The sequence below is a fragment of the Dasypus novemcinctus genome, chromosome 12, assembly GCF_030445035.2.
Source record: "Dasypus novemcinctus isolate mDasNov1 chromosome 12, mDasNov1.1.hap2, whole genome shotgun sequence".
NCBI classification, from domain to species: Eukaryota; Metazoa; Chordata; class Mammalia; order Cingulata; family Dasypodidae; genus Dasypus; species Dasypus novemcinctus.
In genome coordinates this window covers 62,190,397-62,206,498 of record NC_080684.1, presented here as the reverse complement: position 1 = coordinate 62,206,498, position 16,102 = coordinate 62,190,397, and the positions used below count along the sequence as shown (strand labels likewise).

General features: G+C 40.6%; 1 protein-coding gene and 1 pseudogene across 7 annotated transcripts in view; both read right to left on the bottom strand.

Annotated features, from left to right (window-relative positions):
* Nucleotides 1-6,895: 6,895 nt before the first annotated feature.
* Nucleotides 6,896-16,102, bottom strand: part of SYT1 (synaptotagmin 1) — a 611,949-nt gene continuing 602,742 nt past the window's right edge. For all 7 annotated transcript variants that reach the window (XM_058308469.1, XM_058308473.1, XM_058308470.1 and 4 more), the window contains 2 exons: nt 14,018-14,151; nt 6,896-9,970 (listed from right to left, as the gene is read on the bottom strand). In XM_058308469.1, the coding sequence (XP_058164452.1) occupies nt 9,764-9,970; nt 14,018-14,151 (341 nt within the window). In that variant the 3' untranslated portion in view covers nt 6,896-9,763. The remainder of the gene's footprint in view (nt 9,971-14,017; nt 14,152-16,102) is intronic.
* LOC111759027 (glyceraldehyde-3-phosphate dehydrogenase pseudogene) lies at nt 14,430-15,593 on the bottom strand (annotated as a pseudogene).

Here is a 16,102-nt window from a genome sequence, read left to right as displayed (position 1 = left end):
TGAGGTCTGCCCACATTCGCAGTCGAGACATTTTCAGTGGCCTCAGGGACTTGATCCCCTGGGCACATGTTGGGTCTGCCCCTTGCCCTCTATATGGCCCCCAACTCTTGCTGCTCTGGAAGGGGGAGGGAACTTTTAGACTCCACAGTCCTGCTGTATCCATGTATGGGGCTAAGAAGGCTGCTAAGGAACCAAAAGTACCTGGTGGAGTTGTAGCCAGAATCATGTCCTTCATACAGGTGGAAAAGAGTTCACTGTCTGGGCCTGTATAATTTGCCAGGAACATCATTTGGCACATTCCCATTTCATGCACACTCTGAACCAGGTCCATATAAGTGGCCCATTTACTACCAGTGTTGGGGAGCTCCTAAGAATTGTGCCATATCATCTGACACAGAGCCATCAGCCAGTTTATAGGGGAGTAATCACCCTCTACGTTAAGCTGACGGCATGACTGAATACACTGCTGCAAGGAAGGGTTAGAGGTAATAAGGTTCAACTGCTGCATCTTGCCACTAGACAGGGAGATGCTGTCAGTGCTGTCATCCCAAAGGCACAACACCCAAGTGGTACAGTCTCAGACTGCCACGGACTAAACTGCTTAGCCAGATCCCTCAGGCCTTCATGTGTATATGGCATATATGTAGTTTGTTGATGGAGCTGGGGAGCCCCCTCGGCTTCTCCACCCAGTGCAAGTGGTTGATTATGCTCTATCTACCGTTTCACAATAGGCCAAGGCTGGGGGATGGTGCAGGGATCCCACCCAAAACCCATGGCAAGTACTCACAGTACCATCGCCGCCCCCCAAGAGCCGTCTCTTCCTCCAAAGCACTCAGGTAGGCCTCCAGCCCCTCCTGCCAACCTGTAAGTCTCTGAACACTGGCTTGTGCTGCAAGAATTTCCTTGTGCTTTCCCCACAGCACAAGCAGGGCACTTTCCCAACCCATTCCTTCTGGGAAAGGGGGAACGTGGCTCTCAAAGAGTCCAGCACCTTTGCAATAGACTCAGAGTGGGATGAACCATATCCCAGCTCTCCAGAGGGGCCCATTACAGGAGAATCACTGCTAGTGGATACCAAAGACCCGAAGGGGGCCACATCCCGCCCCCGCCATGCACTGTTGGGTCCACCAGTGCTTAAGATCCACTCACTGTGCTTGGAGGGTCCTGGCTATGTGAAATATCGGGTCCCAGCTTCTCAGTCAGAGTGGGAGAGTTAGGGCCATTGGTGAATAAAAAGGCACATGGAGCCATGAGGAGTTTATGCATACTGAGTTTATTCCACACTGTTTCCCTTTCCTTTGTGCTCTCTCTGCTCTCTCCTGCTCCTGCTCCACTCCTCTGCTCACATGGGAGCTGCTTTTAGGTCACTACTATCAGAATATATGATTGGTTCTTACAGTGGCATACCTATCATAGTAGATACACTCATTAGCTGGCATATTGGTTGGATCACACCCATTCCCTGGAAGCTGAGTGCAGTTATGCTGTGTCATTGTTTCCCAGATATGGCCAAGAAGTATCCAGGATGCTTCAGCCATTTAAGTATTGGACTCTAGCTCCCCCTACACCATTGCAATATTATTTATATAATAAATGAATTAGTGTCAAGTTAAATGTTCCATACTGGGGATATGATTGAATAGCTTTTTGTTTATCTATCTGAAGAAAAGTTAGGTGGCCATTAAAAATAAAAAATGTATGTGGAAATCAGAAAAAAAGGCTTGTTTCACACTAAATGAAAGAAATTTAAATTCTATGCACACTATGATGAAAACTCAGAAGGTGGCTATATATGGACCAACTGTCAACACATATGTAAAAATAAAAATTTTCATGTTAGAAAATTTTCATGTTATTTTTTTCTCTTCATTTCCCTTTATTCCGGCTAAACTTCTATAATAAAACTTTTATGTGTCCGGTAATCTAAAACTGTGTTAATGTCTCGATGTTTTTTTTTAAATAAAAGGGATACTTAAAATACATAGCAAATGATTGATTTTCCTGGCAATAAATAGGAAGGTGAAGGGATATTTTCAGATAATTGAAAGGTGGTGCATACTTTTAAAATTTCCTTTCCAGTAGTGCTTTTGGTCAATGGAAAAATGACCACCTTGCTGCTGTAGCCTGACTTTGTGCCTTCAGTGCCCTTCCTCTTAGGGCTGGACGTGTTCCGGGGGACCAGGAATAGACACCTGTTGTTTTTGTCTGCTCAGCGTCCACTCTTCTTTCTTGTTAGCAGTACTTTGATTTTCCTTTGGGGGGCTATCTTTATCCCCTCTCAGTGGCCCCAGGGCCACTGGCATCCAGTGAAAACATGGGGCATGACCTAGACTTGACACTGCTTCATTGGGCCACTGCTTGTTTTAAGGAGGGCAGGTGAGCCAAGCATGTAAGTCAGGTCTGGGAATTTTGATGAAGCAGTTATGAAAGAAGCTGTGAACATGATGAACTGGAAGAATGTAAGTATTGAGATGCTGAGGGCCATCTGTGCCACCACATGGAAACATTGAGGCTCAACAATGAGGTCAATACTGAGGATAGCAAAGTTTAGGGGAGGGAGAGAGAAGGGAGGCAGAAAGATAGAGACAAGCACACAGCGAGAGACAGAGACAGAGGGAGAATGAGAATAAGGACATTGTTTGGGGCCTTTGGTCCAGCTGTTCCAGAATATAATCAGCCCTTGAATTTCTGGATAGATAGGCCAACAGTTTCTCTCTCTTTCTCTCTCTCTCTTCTTTGAGTCAATTTGCCCTGGGTTTCTTCCACTTGCAATGAAACAGTCTTGTTTATAAAAGTTGTCAACTCTTTGCTCTGTATGCCCAGTCTCAAGGATGTAGGAAGGTGACAGAGCTAAAGTGGAAGCTGAGGAGGAAGTGAGGCCCAACTTGTTCATTACAGAGTGTTTTTTAAACTTGTATTAATATTTGCCCGGACATCACCATGGCTGAAATGCAGATTTTAAGATACAGGTAATTTACAGAAAGGCTTCGAACTGAGATAACACAAATCAGCAGGTTTGCATAGACTGTTTATCTCTGATCTTTCTTGATGGTTTCTCCTATAAAATTATTATTCTATATGCTTTGGAAAATTTCTTTGTACATGTAGTACCAGGTTATTTCTCATTTTTCATTTTTCTGTTTTTTTTTTTTTTACCTTCTTATTCCAAAATCACTACCTGACTGTTTTATGGAAAAGATCTATGTGCAGCTTAAATCAGTTGCTAAACATCAAATAGTTCTGTGAATATGTAATAAAGACGTGTGGCAGGGCGTGTGTAACTGCAAACATGGTTGGAATTTTCAAATCTGTAATAGTGAATTCTCTGCATCAATAGAGTAAAATGTGATTTTTGAGGCATATGTTTTATCAGGTATGGGATGACTTGTATGACTTCAACAGGAACACCTGAATTCTCTGAGAAAGCAACGAAAACACTTAGAAAGTATGAGAAGCTGGGGAAAGGATTCCTAATGTGTAGGTCATTTCCCTGCTTGTTCTTGGTTCTTGGGCTTGCTTTTCTGTGCTCTGCAAACTGTATTTCCTGATTCTCTCACCAGATGACCCTGATTAGGTTCTGCCAATGAGAGGCACTGGTGGAGATTAGAAGTTAGGAAGAACGAATAAAGGATCTGTTTTCTGCTTGCTGCTTCCAGCTTGTCAGCTTCCCTCTAGCAATAATGAGCAGCTACTGTTCAGCATCTCCAATGTGTCAGTTTCAGCATCTCCAATGTGGAGTCTCTTTCTTGGCCCAAACCAGCACCTGACACCCTTTGGTAGTCCCAGCAGCTGGGAGCCCCTCAGCCTCTTCTACAAGGATCTAGCCCCTCCTCAACAGTTCTGGGCTCCATTAACACTGTCTTCTCTATTTTGTTCTCCCAGCCTTACAGGTGGTATCTACTAATCGCTGGGTTATTCCACTGTCTCCACTTGAGTTTTACAGCCCTCACTATGTGGCCATTTTCATATATTAAATTCCCTCTTTGACATACCTTTTGTGGTTTTATTTTTCTGACTAATACAGGAAATGCCTTAAACCTACAAACATTTTGGGAAAACAGATATTTAAAAAAGGATGGGACTTTTTTTCAGAATTTGATCAGAAATATTCCTTTTTTTTTTTCTTTAAGATTTATTTATTTAATTCCACCCCTTCCTTTCCTCCTGCCCTGCTGCTTTTGCTGTCTGTGTTGTCTTCTCTTCTCATTTTCTCTCCTCTAGGATTAACTGGGATTTGATTCTGGAGATCTCTGATGGGGAAAGAGGTTCCCTGTCAATTGTGCCACCTCAGTTCCTGGTTTCTGCTGTGCTTCACCTTGACTCTCCCCTTGTCTCTCTTCTGATGCATCATCATCTTGCTGCGTGACTCACTTGCACGGGGCACTGGTTCACCACACAGGCACTCATGTGGGCATGGGTTCACGATGCGGTCAGTTGCGTGGGCACTGGCTTGCTGGGCAGGCACACTTTCTCTTCTTCTTTTTCTCCAGGAGGCCCCAGGAATTGAACCCAAGTCCTCCTATAAGGTAGACAGAAGCTCTATCACTTGAGCCATATTCACTTTCCCAGAAATAGTCTTTCAAAAGTTTAAGAGTTAAACCCCAAGAGCTGTTTAAGAACAAAATTCTTACCATTGAAAACTAAGGCCAAATAATTTTATTTATAAAGCTGATTATTATGCACCTAACCCTAATGGGCCTTAAGTTTTCTTTTCTCACCTTAGCCTTAGAACTCTTTGCCACATGAATGCACAGGATTTAAGTGATACTCATACTGTCTAAGCAATTTTGACTGGGATCCTATCCTTTTTTGGCAGCGATATTAAAGCTGGTTGAAGGAAGCATGATGAAGCCAGCTGTCAAAGATTAATTTTGCTGTAGCCTTGACTACTCCCAGACTTGGATAACTTTTGCCAGTTCTGTTAGGACTTTGTTTTGGTATTAACTGCTTTAGAAAACTTTCCTGGGAAGTGGACCTGGCTCAACTGACAGAGCACCCGTCTGCCATATGGAGGGTCCAGGCTTCATTCCCCAGGGCCTCCTGACCCGTGTGGTAAGCTGGCCCACATGCAGGGCTGCCACGCACAAGGAGTGCTGTTCCGCATAGGGGTGCTGCCGTGTAGGGGTGCCCCACATGGAAGAAGTGTGCCCTGCAAGGAGAGCTACCCTGCATGTAAAAAGTGCAGCCCGCCTAGGAGTGGCACCACACTCATGGAGAGCTGATGAACAAAATGACACAACAACAACAACAACAAAAAAACGCAGTTTTCCCAGTGCTGCCAGATAATGCAAGTGGATGCTGAAGAACACACAGCAAATGGACACAGAGAGCAGACAATGGGGGAGAGGGGGATATAAATAAATAAAATAAATCTTGAAAAACAAACAAACAAAAACTTTCCTGATAGCTCTTCTTTCAAAGAATGGCATTTATAGGCTGGGGTCCTCAGGAAACAGATCATGAGATGGAGCTATAGATGCAGGGGTTTTATTGGAGAGCACTTTTGGGGATAACACCTGGAAAAGGAATCAGAAAAAATGATTGGGGAAAAGGAAAAAGTCAAATTCAGTGCAATTCCAAAAGCAGTCTTAAATAATCCCTTTGGGTTATGAAGTTGAGAAGGCCTTTTGGAAATACCTTGCATTCATCACTAAATGGGGGCTGTCCTTAGAGAGGATAGTGTTAAGGGAGGCAGCTTCCTTCTGCAGAAGGCTGAGGGATAGAGATGGGTAACCCCGCTAGCAGCTGGAAGCTGAGTACCTCAGTGGTGAAGGGGAATCAGAGTGGCATGCCACGTGTCCACTCCATTGGGTTAGTGAAAATTCTCAAGGACCCAATGTGCTTGCTGTTAAGTATACATCAGAGTGCATTATGATAGTATGTTTACATGTCTATCTGAGACTGTGGGCTTCTTGGGGGAAATATGTCTTATTATATCATTTGTTGTATCTCCAGCATCTAGTAAAACATGGTGCACAGTAGGAATGTAATAAATGTTGAATTCAATGGAGGAAAATGTTTACTTGTTTCTCCTAACAATTGCAGTAGGCAGGGAATTTGATGTCATGTTGTTCTCTGAAAACAGGCTTAAGAAATATTATTTTCAGGAAAGCGGATGTGGCTCAACTGATAGATCGTCCACCTACCATACAGGAGGTCTGGGATTCGGTACTCATGGCCTCCTGGCCCATGTGGTGAGCTGGCCCATGCACAGTGCTGCCATGTGCACGGAGTCCTGTGCCACGCAGGGGTGCCTCACGCTCAAGGAGTGAGCTCCGCAAGGAGAGCTGCCCTGTAAGAAAAAAGCGCAGCCCGCCCAGGAGTGGTGCTGCACACATGGAGAACTGATACAGCAAGATGATGCAATAAAAAGAGACACACAGATTCCTAGTGCTGCTGACAAGAATACAAGTGGACACAGAAGAACACACAGTGAATGGACACAGAGAGCAGACAACAGCGGGGGGGGGGGGGGGGGGGCGGGGGCAGGAGGGAATGGGAAAGAAATAAAAATAAAAATAAAAATAAAAATAATTATTTTCAGTCAGTACCATTTTGATCAGAAGCTATATGACTTAGGCTGTGGAGTAAAAACTCCAAAAGACATCTTTTGAGCAAAGGAGAAATCCTGAAAGTGTGCCTGATGAATTCATCATAAACAGGGCAGAGAAACAAATCCTGAGAATGACATAGCCCTTAACACTCTTCCGTAATGGCCCAATCCTCCCTGGGCATTGTTTTCCTTTGAGCCATTCTGTATTCATAGACATGCCTCAGAGGCTGTCGTTCAGTGCACGCTTTTGTTTAACTGCCACTGCTTTCAGCAGGCCCAAGTCAACAGCCACTGCCTTCACCACCAGAGTCCCGTAAGAAAAAGAGTTGAAAGGCATCAAAATCAACAGGAAATAAAACGTTTTTATTGAATATCTGTGTAATATGTTAAGTCTTTTTTAACAACAATCAGAAAACTACTGTGGAATTCACTACACAAAGTGAAACAAAATTTAAACCACCTCATCAAAAATGAAGGTAAAATACAGCTAAAGGAGTTGGCTCGCGGGCCACGAGCCGTATGGCAGAAGAAAACACCCCAACATTTCTACAAGATACAGAGAAAATCCACACATAGAAACACTCAAGCAGGCAGTAAATATACACAAAGGCAACTAGGATCTTTCTAGAGCATCAGATTCTAATACTTCACACAGCTTTGTCAGAAAGGTACACGTGGCTTATCTGAGGATGAATCTTGGTCATCAAGCAGGTTCAGTCACTGACTTTTGAAAGATGGCAAAGTACCAACTAATCCTATGGTGACAGTCCCATATCTGGCAGTGTTGCAAGAGAATGCATTAATAGTAGTTTAATGCAAGAAATAATGTATATTTTACAGCTTGAACCTGCTTGTTTTAAAGTGTTGTTTCAGTATGAACTACTTAAAACGGAAGACAGTGAAATTAAATTTTAGTTTCTGATATTGAAGGAATTTTAAAAAGTGGATCAAGTCTCTTTCTTTGGTGAGGTTTGGTCACTTACACTGTAACGAGTCTTGTTTGAATTTTCAGTTTAACCCGATATTTAATCTCATACTATGACTTGTACATTTTCTATTATCTATGCTTTTTAAAAAAGTATGAACCCTTGACAGAAGAGGGAATTGTTATTCTCCTTTTGTTCTTTGTGTGTGTCCCAGTTCTTAAAGAGTTTGACGTGACTGGGCTGAAAGACCAAAGGGCATGCCTCTTCTTTTGATGAGGAAAAAAATCATGACAGGGAGGGATTCTGTGATTAGGGATCAGCCAACCCCATTTTTGAAACCTACCATCAGCCCTTTTTTGGATTCTCTCTGAGTTTTATAAGTGTGGTATTATATCCTAAAGTGTGAACATGAGACTGGTGCTTAGTTTTCCTCTATTTTGTCCTGGTATTTGTGAAGATAAACTTGCACTTCCAAAAATCACTACTGTCTGTGGCCTACGAGCTAAAATGGGTCACAGGACAGAGAGTGGGGAAAAAAAGACTAGATGCAGTGTGAGATAATAGGCTGCCCTTCCATAAAGTGGTTGTCTACCATAGTGGGGAAAAATACGGAATATTGCACAGTGCTTGACAAAATGCTGTGTGTTCCACCCCATTCTATGTTTCTTTCTTGTCCTATGCATAGCTTTTCAGTTCTGAATTGGTCCTTTGTAATGAGAACTGTTTGTGCTACACACACGTTGGGCAGTGCAGTAGAAGGGAATGGCAGTATCGTTACAAGATCACTACAGAATAAATTGAGTGCTATCCACTGAGGAAACTATGTTTCTAAGCACACACGGCAGTCACAGTGTTACACAGAGCAGTCCTTTAAGACTCTTAGGGAATGACTAGTAGCTTCATAATAGTGCCATTTACTACATAATAACATTGAAAACATTAAAAACTCCTCCTAAAGCAAGCGTCTAGTATACATAAGAGGTTGCTTCAGTTTTCTAGAACTTGTTCTTGGTTTTATTTCACCTTTTTTTTTTTAAAGGACAAATTAAAACTTATTTAAGTAAAAAGAGTATATAAAAAAGATCACTAGCTGTTTTGGCTTAATTGAAGTGCATTCAGAACTATGGCTAATTGTTTTTTTCATCTTTTGATGGGATTACAATACTGTCTGTTTAACACAAAGTAATTTTTTTGTAATAAGCACAGATTGCTGTGTTAAAAATATTCTGCATTCCTTCTAACCTGGTTTTGTATAATAAAATATTTTGTTACAAAGTCTAATGTGCATACCTTTTAGAATGATTAAAGGTGTGAAATCTGGAACAGAATTCACAGGCTGCACATTTTGTATAAAGGTGATAACGGAGAGCTATTTTTTCTTTTTAATAGTCAGGCAATATTTCAGAAATGCTGACTTCTTCCCCTCAGTTTCTTCCCACCCCCATCCCCAAACAAATGTACACGTATACTCACACACACATACACACACAGAGAACACCATCATGTTGTTACTCTAGATGCAATAATATGAAATCATTGACTCCTGTTCAATTGCTTCCTCAAAATGTAAGAGTGAAGCCATGATTTGAGCTCTGTAAATATGTACAGACAGATGCTATTCTGGTTTGTAATTATGCTTCATTGAGGTCAGCCTGGGTGCTGCTCAGATCATGCTAATTTGCCTGTGAAGAAATTCTACAAAATTGGATTCACCCACCAAATACGTGGTGTAAACATATCTTGGTACTCAAATGATTCGATATAAAGCTCAGATTTAAGTTGTCCTTTAAGATGTCAGTTTAACTGTACTAGTGCCTCACAAGTTGATATTTTTGCTGGAATGCAGACGATACTATATTTACCATATAATATATTATCAGCTCTCCTATATCTCAGTCAATTTACATTGTTAAAATAGAACATCTTATTAAAAACATCTAGATATACACAGATTAGGAAACGCTTACAACATACAAATACACAAACTAGAAATAAATCTTTAGCATACTGGTATATACAACAGTGTGATACAATAAATTTCAGTCATGCTCTATCTATACATCATATTGCTTAAAAGAAGAGTAGATTTCTAGGGCAGTGGCATGATGAAGGATTTAGGGGCTCTCTACATTTAAATTTGTGCAAATTAAATCAGGATTTGAAGTACCACTGAATTGTGTTAGGAATGCATGGCTGGAAAGATGAAAGGACCCATATTACTGAGGTATTTACAGATACTGGCTAAAGAGCACTATGTGGGCAAATGCAGAAAGGCTTCTTTCCTTTACTTCTTGACTGCCAGCATGGCATCAACTTCCTCCTCTACCTGTAGGGTATGCCACTGGGCAATGGGTCGCCTGGGGTTGGCCAGCATGTCCGACCAATGTCGCAGCTCTGCGCCAGTGCTGTTGTAGCCCACAAAGACTTTGCCGATGGCATCGTTCTTGCCAATCTTGTCATAGTCCAAAACCGTTACCACCACTTGCACTTTCTGAAAGAATACACAAAAGAAACACAAATCACCCAGCTTCAGAGATAAAACCCTATTTCAAAGCTTCCTTGAGATCTAAGGAATTGGAAATAAGAAGAAACCATCTCCAACCACGAGTACAATACTGAGGACGCAAATAGGAAAACCTGGGTCCAATCCCTATTTTACCAGCATCAATCATCAACTTCAAAATAAACAATAAATGTTAAAACCTTATTATATATTTGGCATTTAAAAAATTTCATATATGAACTAATTTAGTTACCCCTGACAATAGATCCTATTAGTATTGCTATCTTAAAGATAAGGCACAAACTAGAGAAGTTAAGTAATCTGTCCAAGGTCACATAGGGAATAAATGACTGGTCGTTTGGTCTTCAGAGCCTGTGCTGTAAACCACCATGCCATGCTGCTGGTGTCAACTGGGGTTAACCGCGAAATCCATTTCTGTTTCATCAGTGAAAGTTCTGGCATTTGTATTCAGACCATTCTTATTTATTTGTTTATTTTTTGGTTGCAATTCCCAAAGTAGTCATGTGCTGTGATCCCATTTTGGTGGTTGGGGTTGGTGGCAGCCACTATTCTATATAAAGCCAAATAGAATTATTTGAACATAGTGAGTACAAAATGTGGTGGGGTAGTAAAACTCCTTTAAAAGGTGGTAACTAAAGATACTCTTTCTCATTCATACCTTCTCTCAATAAACATTTATTGAGTAACTGCTGCATATTTGACACTGACATCTAATGGAAATAATCTGTTAGATCACACAGGATTGTATTCAGTGATTCAATCTGATTGTGAGTATTTAATAATTTACTTTTTGAACTGACTAAACTGATGGAAAGAAAATCCATAGCATTGTGCACATTTTAGTTCTGCTTCCTAAGAAATGAATCCATTTAGTCAGAATACGTGATGGCTCCCCTCCAAAAACTGAGTACAAAAATAAAGGAAGAGTTTAAACTAAAGCAGAATGCATAACATTTGGTGGCCAGAGTTAAAAGGCACAGAAAATGTCATCATGAGAGCCAGGGCCAGATGAAGATCCAACTGAGTTAGAGCCCTTTAGTGGACTTAGTGGACTCTGGGCTGCTTTGTTGTACCAGTGTGCTGTGATGTCACTAATGTACAGCTTCAGATCAGAGAAAATGATCACATCTGAAAGTGGAATTTAGATACATAAATTTAGATAACATGGAATTTAGATAAATATAATACAATTATGCTGACAATAAAGGAGACAAAGTCCCATCTTCCTTTCTGCAGCATTGGATTGATTCCATTATCAAGGGGATTACCTATCTATTGGATGGTATTTGGAACTGGAAGCAGGAGCCCCTTGGTTCTTGGAACTTTCCCTAGGCAAATTCTTCAGGGTGTAATCACATTGCAGGGAACAGGGGGACGTGTAGCACAAAGATAACAGGGTTTTTGGAGTGGAGTGAGTTTTGTTTATTCTATGTAGGAATGCATTGATTAGCACTCAAAATAAAATATCCTTGTGGAGCCCTTGGATTCATTTTTCCACCTGTATAATTAGTTTTTTTATTTATACTTTTTTTTTTTTGTAAACAGCGTTTCTATGTGCTATTGGAAATCAGCATATTTTACTTTTCTCATAATACATTTCTTAGGGCTAGAGAAAGATAGACAGAAGCCTAAACAATCATAACCTCAAGATGGGGAAAACTGAACTCCTACTTTAGGTGCGAAATGTTCAATAATTTTCTCAAGAAAATGAAAACACTAGGTAAGCGGTCTCCTGAAACAAAGAAAGCAAAGCAAAGCAAAACAAAACAAAACAAAAGAACAAGTTAATAGAAGGAGCAGAGAAAGATGGATGCAGTCAAAGGCTTGCTCATTATTTCCATGCCTAATATACTATATACTGGACTCAAGTTCTCTGTGTCCTGACAAAATGTTATTGCTGTCCCAGAAACACAACATAAGTCTCTTTTCTAATGTGCTTCACTTTCAATATATTTGCATATAATGCCATTTATGGTTGAATATAGGACATTTATTTTTAAAAAGGTTTGGAATTGTAGCTTCAAGGACAAGGTTTACAATAGGATTTTTCATCGCAATGCCATGCCTTATATTGTCTTGCAGAATTAAAAATAAAATGCCAGGAGGTGTTAGTTTTCATAGGAATAAGGCCTTAGAACTCAAAAGAGCTCTTTAAAATAAATATTGCAAAATAAATGGTTGGGGAAAATTGGATATCTTAGGGTTTAGCCAATGGGCCCAAAGCAGTGGGTTGATTAATTCTGGCTAGTGAACACATGACTGGAGACAGGAATCAGGTCCTCTGCAATATATGTAACAGCTGTTGAAAGCAAATAAGTAGGGGCAGCGGGTAGTGTGGAAAAAAAAAAGAAGAAAGCAAGTAAGTAGGTATAATTTGTCACTGTGTGAAAATATATATGAGAGAGGCTATATAAGAGCATGAACCAATGTGAAGATGGTGGGACTACAGGTGGTTTTTGTAATTTTTAAATTGCACTATTAAATAGAGTAGCTACTAGCCACATGTGACTGTTTAAATTATTTACAATTAAATAAAATTCCTCGGTAATCCCAATAGCCATCTGTGAGTAGTGGCTACCATCTTAGACAGCACAAATGATAAAAACATTTCCATTATTGCAGAAAGATCTGGACAGTGCTGCTTTAAATCTTGCTTTAATCTTATTGTTTGATTAATTTGCTGATAAAATGCTAATTTTTAAAGGGGAAGACATTAGCTTGGTGAATAGTAATAATGATGGGAACCATTTACTGGGTGTTCCTATGTCTTTGCACTGCTCTAGTAGATGCCTAATCTCACTTTGTCATGGATTCTATTGTTGTTCCTATTTTATATATGAGGGAATTCTAAGCCTCAGGTTTTTTTTTAAATCTACAGAATTGTGACAATGATGGCACCTCCGTATAAGGTTATCATGAGGATTAAATAAGATTGTATATGCAAAGTGCTTAATGTATACCTAGGCACATAATAAAAGCACAATAAATGTATCTATTATTGTAGCTTTCTTCATGAAGTAAAGGTGATTCACTCATAAGAAACTGTATTCTAAGAAAAGATTAAAAGTAAAAATCTATAACTGAAGAATATTTGCTGACTTGATATTCTGGACTGTTAGAAATTTGTAGTCTTGTATCTCTACCCTTCATTTCTCCAAATTATTGGCAAATACTCTGAAATGATGGACTCATATCAATTGTTTACTAAAGTATAAAAATACTGTAGTTTTAAAAATTTGACTCTCTAATACTCATTAAAGATTGATGATAAACAGTCCATTGGATTAGAATTTTGGGTTCTGAGAGTCTCACTACACATACAAAATAGAAAATTAAAATATATTTTTAAAAATGCCTACAGGTTATACTTTTGGCTACATGAAATATCCTATTTTGAACACATTAACTGTCAGGTCTTTAAGTAGAATATGTCCTTTCATAACAATTGTAATCAAGCAAATTAAGATTCCATATTTACAAAAATATCCCTCCATTCCAACTCAAACGCAGAAAGCCAAATTTGAACAATTAAAAAATCAACTTAGCCTAACTTTTCTCTTGTTAATTATCATTTAATAATCAAAGACAAAAGATGCTGTATATTTAGCATTAACCAAAAATATTTTTTAAACTTGTATTTGTTGATTATAAAGATGTGATAAGAGGAATTACATACCATAGTTAGGAATAAATAGTGAAAGCTCATTTTATCTTAATCTTTTAACCTTTGTGGATGTACCTTTCAGTTAGCAGAGCTGGTCTGTTGATTTTCTTTTTCTTTATTTCTGCTCAACAGAAGATGCCAACTGTTTTTGGCTGATGAATCAGCACACTCTGTGCTGTATATTTTTATCATCCCTCTTGCTGTAGCTGGAGCATCAAATGTGCATGGGAATAAGAACTGCAGTTCTAATGAGGGGATATGCAGTGATAATTTACAAGATCTGTGTGTATAATTTATGTGGTCTGAAGGAGTGAAATTGAGTGGGAAGACAAAATTATGTTTGACATTACCTGGATTTGTTCAAAAGGTACTTCAAAGCTGAATGACTCATTGTAGTAGGGGTTCAGTGTGTTCTTTTTAATTGTTGTCTTTTTCTTCTTCAGCCTCTTTCCATTCTGCATCAGATGAATCTTCACATACGGATCTGAAAACCAGAAATAAAAAGTTCAGATCAGTGACACATATTCTAGACTCTAATTTAGCTTATAAAAGAATTAAATATTTCCAACAGGGAAGATAATAACATAGCAAGTATTTGGTACTTAAAAATTTTCTCAAGCATCTTTTATTAAATGTTTTAAGTAAATTGATGGGATTTTTTTTTTTTTTTTTTGGGTACAGTATACTTTATTGATGGTGCACGACAAGGTAGGGCCCTCTGAGCCCCTCCCCTTCTCCAGGGGGTCTGGGATGGAAGCTGTGGTGGATGGTGGTGCTCAGTGGTGGGGGATCAGGTTGGGGTCAGAACTCCCCAGCAGCTGCCACTTTTCCTCTCAACCATTGCTGGGGCTGGTGGTCCAGGGGCTCTTACTCCTTGGAGGCCATGTGGACCATGAGGTCCACCACCCTGTTGCTGTAGCCAAATTCATTGTCGTACCAGGAAATGAGCTTGACAAAGTGGTCGTTGAGAGCAATGCCAGCCCCAGCATCAAAGGTGGAAGAGTGGGTGTCACTGTTAAAGTCGCAGGAGACAACCTGGTCCTCAGTGTAGCCCAGGATGCTCTTCAGGGGACCATCTGATGCCTGCTTCACCACCTTCTTGATGTCATCGTATTTGGCCACTTTCTCCAGACGGCAGGTCAGATCCACGACAGACACGTTGGGGGTGGGGACGCGGAAGGCCATGCCAGTGAGCTTCCCATTCAGCTCTGGGATGACCTTGCCCACCGCCTTGGCAGCGCCGGTAGATGCAGGGATGATGTTCTGGGCAGCCCCACGGCCGTTACGCCACAGCTTCCCAGAGGGGCCGTCCACAGTTTTCTGGGTGGCAGTGATGGCGTGGACAGTGGTCATGAGTCCCTCCACGATGCCGAAGTTGTCATGGATGACCTTGGCTAGGGGAGCCAGGCAGTTGGTGGTGCAGGAAGCATTGCTGACGATCTTCAGGGAATTGTCGTACTTGTCATGGTTCACGCCCATCACAAACATGGGGGCATCGGCCGAAGGGGCAGAGATGATGACTCTCTTGGCGCCACCTTTCAAGTGAGCCCCAGCCTTCTCCAAGGTCGTGAAGACACCAGTGGACTCCACAACATATTCAGCACCGGCATCACCCCACTTGATGTTGGCGGGGTCTCGCTCCTGGAAGATAGTGATGGGATGCCCATTGATGACAAGCTTCCCGTTCTCAGCCTTGACAGTGCCCTTGAACTTGCCATGGGTGGAATCATACTGGAACATGTAGACCATGTAGTTGAGGTCGATGAAGGGGTCATTGATGGCAACAACCTGCACTTTGCCAGAGTTCACAGCAGCCCTGGTGACCAGGCGCCCAATACGGCCAAATCCGTTTACTCCAATCTTCACCATCTTGTCTCAGGGATGCGGCTGGAGCTGCGCGAAGAGCTGCGGCTGTCTGTCGAACGGGAAGGGGCAGAGAGCCCCCTTTCATTTTTGATTTTAGTTATATGTGTCCTCTCTACTTTCATTCACCAGTCTAGTTAAAGGTTTGTCAGTTTTATTGATCTTTTCAAAGATCCAACTTTTGATTTTGCTGGTTCTCTCTATTGCTGTTTTTTTAAAAAAATTCTCTATTTCACTTATCTCCACTCTAGTATCTCTTATTTCCTTCCTCCCGCTCGCTATGGGTTTAGTTTGTTCTTCTTCTTCCTGTTCCTCTAGTTTTGAGGTTAAGTCTCTGATTTGAAATTTTTCTTCTTTTTTAATGTAAGCATTTAGAACTGTAAATTTCCTTCAGCATTGTTTTTGCTGCATCCCATGAGTTTTGGTATGTTTTATTTTCATTTTCATTCACCTCAAGATATTTCCTAATTTCCCTTGTGGTTTTCTCTTTAACCCATTGGTTGTTTTAAGAGTATGTTGTTTAATTTCCACATACTTGTGGATTTTCCATTTCTTCCTCTGTTATTGATTTC